Source organism: Poromitra crassiceps (genome assembly GCF_964638095.1).
Source record: "Poromitra crassiceps genome assembly, chromosome: 19".
NCBI lineage: Eukaryota > Metazoa > Chordata > Actinopteri > Beryciformes > Melamphaidae > Poromitra > Poromitra crassiceps.
The window spans coordinates 6090642-6098355 of record NC_139646.1 but is presented as its reverse complement, the minus strand read 5'-3'; the positions used below and the strand labels follow the sequence as shown (position 1 = coordinate 6098355).

General features: G+C 43.0%; 1 protein-coding gene across 1 annotated transcript in view; it reads left to right on the top strand.

Moving 5' to 3' along the window:
* The first annotated feature begins 786 nt into the window (after positions 1 to 786).
* The window catches only part of mad1l1 (mitotic arrest deficient 1 like 1), a 75854-nt gene continuing 68926 nt past the window's right edge, over positions 787 to 7714 (top strand). Inside the window, exons 1-8 of the mRNA XM_083655932.1 lie at positions 787 to 840; positions 2994 to 3160; positions 3245 to 3385; positions 3517 to 3696; positions 3784 to 3908; positions 4078 to 4159; positions 6801 to 6931; positions 7473 to 7587. Coding sequence (XP_083512058.1) covers positions 3014 to 3160; positions 3245 to 3385; positions 3517 to 3696; positions 3784 to 3908; positions 4078 to 4159; positions 6801 to 6931; positions 7473 to 7587 — 921 coding nt within the window. The 5' untranslated portion in view covers positions 787 to 840; positions 2994 to 3013. The remainder of the gene's footprint in view (positions 841 to 2993; positions 3161 to 3244; positions 3386 to 3516; positions 3697 to 3783; positions 3909 to 4077; positions 4160 to 6800; positions 6932 to 7472; positions 7588 to 7714) is intronic.

Sequence of the window (7714 nt, the reverse complement as noted above, 5' to 3'; positions counted from 1 at the left end):
GCCCTAGACCGGATGGCAGCGTTTCTAGCTCGTCAACTTTCACGTTAACTTGACAATTTGACCCAAGTATCAGAATCCTCTTTCACCGTTTTGACCGGTGTGTCAGGCGGTGGTGGCGGAAATGCCATATTGCATGAACGTTTTGTTTTATGTAACGCTAGCTTTGTTTTGATCAGACTCTAGTTTAGGTAACATCACCGCGTCAAGCTAACGGCAACAAAGACGTTGTTAGGCGCATTGCCATCCGGTGTTAATTCTGGGTCCGGGGTTTACGCCCCCATGACAAAAAGCGGGGTGGAAGGTGCCCAGACTAGCTCTGTCTTCTCGGCGAGAAAGAGCCTGGTGACGCGAGGTTACTCTGTCTGTAACGTAAAAAAACAGCGAGTTTGACAGACAAACACACGTTATTAGCTAGCTAACACTACATAAAACAAACACAGAAGAAAGGCTAGATACGTCGGACAAGCATGTTTACCAACCGTTTAACCATTTAAATTGAAAGTAGTCGGCCGAAAACAACGAGAGGGTTTGACAGCATTTATTTGACAACACGCACATTTAAACCTGCCGCCTTCCCCAAGTGGTACCCGGAAGTAAATTTGTTTACATGGTGACGTCACGGTGATTTGGTCTATTGGTTGCTGTGAAATGCTAGCCTGGTAATCAGCCCCGCGTGCTGGATAGGGATAGTGAATGCCCCTCTCTGCGCAAGTCAACGCTCTCGAATGGTATGGTCTCGCGAATCGTCGCGCGCCGATACACAACACACACGTGACATCCCGTTCAAAAAGTAAACTGGAGGGAGGGCTTTCTGACTGTGTTCAGCTAACCGGCTAACAGGTTAAAAACCAACTTTACGCTATCTATCTACAACAAATTTAGACAAGTGTGCGAGCTGAGGACGTGGTTAAGCTTACAAGACTGTCATAACGTAAACCTAGCTAACGTAACGTAAAGTATTAGCTAACCTACGTACAAACGACAAACCTTTGAATAGCTAACGTTAGCAGTTAGCTACTTGGATTCACACATGGGCAAGAACAACAAAACAGAACGTTGACATGTAGCGTAGTTTGAGATAACCAACTTGCCTAGTAGCTAGGTTAACGAAAGGGCACTAGCATGGTCGTAACTAACATTACAGGGTAACGTTGTGTTGCTAAATATTTAGCTTTGTTTATTAGCCAAGTTAGCTAACCTACGTTTACGTTACTGTGGCTTGGGTTAACAAGCAAGGACATTTTGGTCGATAACTCATCTTAGAACGTAACGTTACCATCATAGCTCAGTGAACCCAACATTACGAATGTTTCAATGAGCTGAAGACTGTGTATATTATGTTAAGACTGACAAGGCTATAATGCAGCACACAAGTTTAGACGGTAAATCAAGAGTTTATAGTCACAAGTTACACAAAAGAAATGTGCTATATCTTACAGACAAATTAGGCTAATCACTATTAGTTATATATGTAAATAAACAGTGCCACATACACAGGCACATCCATTCATCAGTAGCCTGTGCTAGAGTAAAAATAAGTAGAACCATTCATATAGACTGCACTATGTAACAACCACTTTTATCTGGCTATACTAGCATGATAATTTGTTTTAAACATTTGGTCATTTAATCCAGAGGAAGTGGCCCAGATCACATATTTGAAGATATTAAAAGGCTTAGTACAGAAATTGATTTGATGACTAATTCAGAGCCACCTTTAATAACTTATTGTTTATTTAAACTTGAGGATCTCCTCCTTGCATGCAATTGCAATTTCTCTTAGGCTAATTGAATTTCGTGCTTTAATGGTATCAAAACAATAATAGTAGTAAATTGTAGATGATATAGTCAAAGTGCCTCTATGCATTCTTCTCGAATAATCTTCCGATCCTTTGTAGCTACTAGAATCGAGTGTCTCATTAACCGTCTGTAGCACACAAAAGGGGCCTGAAAGAGGTGCATATGCCACTTCCCCACGCAGAAGTTGTGATCTATAAAACAAACTTTAATGGGAGAATGTTAACTTTGATCCATACACATTTTGGAGACAGTGGGAAACGGCGACTGGGATGGTAAAGTATAGGCTAAAATGAAGCAAACAATGACTTACACAGTTAATTTCCAGGCCGACTCCACACCAAGTTACCCCTCTAATAATAGCATATAGTTATTGTCCACAGAACGTCTAAAAGCATCTTTGTTGCTTTAATTCCCAAGCCGATCGGCTGTCCAAAAAGCGTCTACAAACATGGCATTAACTGACGTGGTGTGAATTAGTCTTAAGTAGCCTACACATCGTCTTTTATCAGAGACCCAGTTTGTCACAATTAAATCGGACAGATTCAAGGTGTTAATAGGCAATTGGACTGGATGCCGGCAAGTAATGATGCGTTATGACGCGCGCGGGGCGCATTGGAGATGGTAAATGGTAAATGGCCTGCATTTATATAGCGCTTTTATCCAAAGCGCTTTACAATCAGTAGATAGTCTACATTCACCCATTCATACACCGATGGCGGCAGGCTGCCACGCAGGGTGCCTACACACCATCGGGAGCAAGGGGGGTGGGGCATGCAGGCTGCACAGAACTACACCATGTCACTACATCAGAAAATAGTAGCTAGAGTCAGTGAATGTGCTTGAAATTAGAGTGCAAAAAGTATTCATAAAAGTGACTTTATCTTGAAAAGTAAAAAAAGACAGCAGAAAACCCTTGAAAGTGCTCTTCTTTCAGAGGCTGTCATTTCATAATGGAACTGTCTAGAAACAAAATTTCTTCTTTGAAAGAAGCAGGAGTGTCCAATGTTTCATTAGAGTCCAGCCCTGTTCATATAGCCCTAATAGAAAAAATTCTATAGCTGTTTTCAACTGAATGGAAGTGAATCTGGCACAGGCTCCAGACAATTTTACTGAAGCGCTGTGGCACTCAATGTGTTAACGTTGGTGTTATACTGACACTTGTTAATCCAAACTCTCCTTCCGTTTGTGCATAGCACCGCCAGTGGCTGTGACGATGGATTTAGAAGATGACACCACGGTTTTTGCAACCCTCAAGTCCTTCAATTCCTTCTGCTCCCGTCCTGATCGTGCACCGAGCCTAACTGAAGATCCAGCAGGGAGTGGAGGAAACCTGCAGATAAAGTACAACCGCAGCATGGAGGTACTAAAAATGCCCTCAATAATGAGATGTGTCAAGGCACCGTAAACAAACACGCTCTCACTAACAGAGTTTCTTATCTTTTAGTTCCTGGAAGCAGCAGACAGGGTTCACTCTAAGAACCAGTACCATCAGTTGGAGAAGGAGAACAAACAGATGGAGCTGAGCCACAAGCGAGCTCGTTTTGAACTAGAGAAGGCTGCCTCTGACAGCGCACGAGACTTTGAGGTAACTTACAGGTCATCCATCCTCTTACTTCTTTGATCATTACCCATATAGTTAAATGACAAACACTACATGGGGAATAGTGAATGAGTGAACCATTCCGAACACGGCTATCTCAATGTTTTGTGTTCCAGCACGAGGTGGGCCGGAACCAGGGACTCTTGGGGCGAATCAAACGGCTGGAAGAGAGAGAGGCAGAGGCCATTAAGAGCAAATCGGAGCAGGTGGAGGCAAACCGAATTCTCCGGAAGGACCTGGAGGGCTTGAACAAGAAACTGGAGGAGCGAGACACAAGACTAAACACCGCTAACCAGGTACACACGCACGCAGGCACACTTTCTTTCTTACTCTGCTCCTCTTTCCTATCTTACACAATCTCTTTTCTCTAATCTGTCTTGCAGACCATCAGTGGCTTGAAGGATGAGATCAGAGAGCTGAAGCAGAAGATTCAAAACCAGGACTTTGCCATTTCCACTCAGACCCTGGATAAGCAGGCACTGCAAGAACAGCTGGACTTACAGCACAGGTACATCCACAGCCACTCACATGGTTTGCCAATTATCTAGCTCTATTCATGCTATTGGACAGTGAGCTAAATATACACCGTGAGATATAATTAATAATGACCAGTGACCGACACACTTTAGTATTTGCAATCCTCTGTACTTAATATTGGTATTGTTCTACTTGGTCAGGAAGTACCAGGACGTGTCTCAGCTGCGTCAAAGTCTGCAGTCTGCCCAGTCATCCTGCTCTGAATACATCATCAAGATCAAGGTATGCTACACATACACATGTACTGTCTGTCAGTATTAGGGATGCACGATATGGATTTTTTTCAACCGATACGATAATCGATAAATATCTGCTTCTCCTGGCCGATAACCGATACAATAAGCGATAATTATTATAATAAAAAATATATATATATAAAAAAAAAATTAGCTGTATTTTATGCACACCTGGGGTTAAAAAAAGGCAGATGTAGTGAGCATAGCTCTGCCCTAACCAAATCTAACTGACATCACTGTGAACACAAAACAAAGAAAACTTCTGATATAATATGATTTTTTTAATAAAGTGTAGGCCTATCACTCAATTATAGTCAATACAAAAATAAAGGCTTTTATAGAACGGGAAGCCAATGACTGCTTAGTCTGCAGACAAAACACAATGACAAAAGGCATAGTAATTTAGACTCTTATTGTCATGTTATGTTGACTCATGCTTTTTATGTAGCCTAATGTGCACGACTGCACCTTTGTTTTCCTTATTGGCTCTGTTAGATGGCTCTGTCCAGCAGCTAGCTCAACTCCAAAGTCGCTTTGTTGTAGTGGGACTCCCGGCTAGCGCGGTTAGCTTAACGTTAGCGTGTTGTTTTTTTTGGAGTTAAATACACAATCCCTGGATGTTTCATTTCGGGTAAAGGGGTTTCCATTAGTTTCTATATGTTTACACCAGCTCTATGAGTATGAAGTTATTTTGCGGGGCTGTTTGATCACAAGCAGTGTCAGTGTGTCTGCCAAGCCGGCGAAGCTGAAGTGTAGGCCGCGCTACGAGCTAACGCTGACGCTAACAACAGCTAACGTAAACAACAAACAAATCCGCTGCATCATCGCCAGCTTTTGTTTAACGTAATAGACGTTTGCCCTCCTCTCGGAACCCGTGCGGGACATGGATTGCAAATTACAATAGCTGTGCCTGTGATCATCTAAACTGTGAAAAACGGCAACATACTGCATGGCAGCAGCCATGTTTAGCCGTCGCAGCTGTGATGTCACGAGCGTGCGACAACAATAGCTCCGGTCCGAGGCAAAAACAAAGCCTGATTATCGGCTGTTAATTTATCGGAAAAAGGCCATTATCGGAATAATAAATAATAACGCAAAATGGCCATATCGGCCGATAATTTATCGGTCCGATAATTATCGTGCATCCCTAGTCTGTAATCTTTTTGGCTGATTCCAGGGCCTAAAATTCTGTGCGGATTGCGGGTATTGCGCATAATTTAATGACTAACTGCATTTATAATGCGGGAGAAGTCCTGCACACGGACAGCGATGTCAACATAAACCCCTTTCACTGGCTTCTGTGTGATTTAAACTTGTACAGATTGCAGGATCGTTCTTTTATTTTGGAAAAAATCTGAACGGGAGTCTTATTGTTATTCTCGCTAGCCCCGACGCAAGCCCCCTGTCTCTGCTGTGAGCGCAGCAAGAGAAGCAGCATCTCTCGCTAGCTGAGACAGAATTTGAATGCATGCGATGCAAACACGGACAGCTCGCTAAAACATAACGCTCGCCGTTGTAGCACAGCATTAATTATCGTTAACAATGTCGTCCGGGTCCTTCAGACAGGCAATGGTAACGTTACTAAAGCTGTGTTCACACCAAGATATTTATTTTTCGCTCTGTCGCTTGATTCAACCCTTTGGAATCGCTCTGTCGCTCTGTTTAAATCTCTCATCAACAGGCACACGATTTGACGGACATGTGGGGGCTATAACGTTACGCAATGTCATGATATTTGTCCACTACGAGCCACCGTCATTGTTTACAAGCTAAAGCCTATCAGCGTGCTCCTAATGCGAGCTCTATACCGGTAGGACAGACTTCACTTCATGTCAGCTGTCAGCCTGTCAATGCGGTTTGTTGCCACACAATAAACCAGCGGTTTGTTCCAAGCCAGTGTGATCCTTGACTCGCTCTGACACGGCAGCCAATCAGCGTTGAGCAGCGAGCGACTGATGCCAGCGTATTTTCGCTCGAGTTGGGATATTTCATCTCGGGCGACGAGCGAATTTTCTCCCTATCGCTCTGTCTCTGCCGCTCGGACGCCCAGCGATTTTTCTCCGAGGCGAATATACGCTCAATCGCTCGTTTGCATTGACTTTGTATGTAAACTCGACGCCAGCGAAAAACTTTAATAGGTCGGTGTGAACGCAGCTTAAGTAACGTGAAGGTGAAGCAGCAAACAGTCCAAAGAGAGTTTCAGGCTAACTGAAGTGAAAAGGAAATGAGATGCTCATTTGTAAAATGTACAGTGTGGTTCACCAGCCGAAGTTACAAATACAGTACCAGCGCCCCCTGCTGCTGAAATATGCCCCCTCACTGCTGACACTGTAAGGAACATTACAGGATTACTATAGGAATAGTATAGGAATACTGTAGATCCCTATTGCCAAATACAATTGTATTGCAAGCAAAATAACTTTTTTGGAGAGAAAAGAGAAATATTGCATGTGTGCTTCACCCCTGCTCCTACAAATCTATTCTAGGGGAAACACTGAATACAAAATGTTTTACTTAGATGGCATTTCTCATACAGCAGACATCAAAAGAAATGGCGAGGCAGATCACCCAATTTGTAAAATAAATTTTAGGCCCTGTTGTGATTCTCTCTCTCTCCATCTCACCAGGAGTTAGAGAGGGGTCTTGCCCTGCATGATCAAGACATGACCATGGTGAGGACTATGAAGTCAGAGGTGGCCAGGGTTCCAGATATGGACAAGGAGCTGAGGCACCTCCGGGATGAAAATGCCTACCTGAGGTGAAACACGTTTTGAAGTTTTTAATGCCTTGCTAAGAGGTGCTAGTTTACACACTGTGGTTGGTGCCTTTCACATATACATGCATTTGTTATTTGTTGCCCAGTCCAACTCCATAATGCTCATCAATATTTAGATTAACCACTCACTATGTTGACATCATCTGATACAACTAGAACACATTCGGTGAAGTCATTTTGCTCACATTGCTATTGGATCTTCAAAACCAGATATGGAATTGGTCAGGCTCGCATTCTACATAGTCTGATGCCATCAAACTGCAGTGTGCATACAAGCCATGTAAAAAACATGAAGAGAGTGGGTGTGGCAAAAGTAATGCCATGTGAGGCATGTAACAGCCATGCAGACCAAGTGCATACATACAGTGACGTGATCTCACGAAATCCAAAAACAGGTTAAAAAAATGATATGAAAAAACAAAACATTGAAGCCAAACAACATCCTCCCAATAGCATATACCTTGTCCCAAGCTTTAAAGTTGTTTTAGTTTTTTCTCTTGTCCATTCCCCTTCCTCCCTGCAGGGGGAGCAAAGAGAATATCAGCCTGCTGAAGGAAGAGGTAGAAGGGCTGAGGAAGAAACTAGAAAGGATGGAGAAAACCAAGGAAGAGCTGGTCAATATGGAACTGGAGAAAGAGGTACGCTGTGTGTGTTGGGGTGAGAGTGTTTTGTCTATTTGATTTTGTAGCATATTCCTAAACATTCTGTTAGTATGAACATGACATGGATACATAACTTGTTATATTGAACTTGCATGTTGCTGTT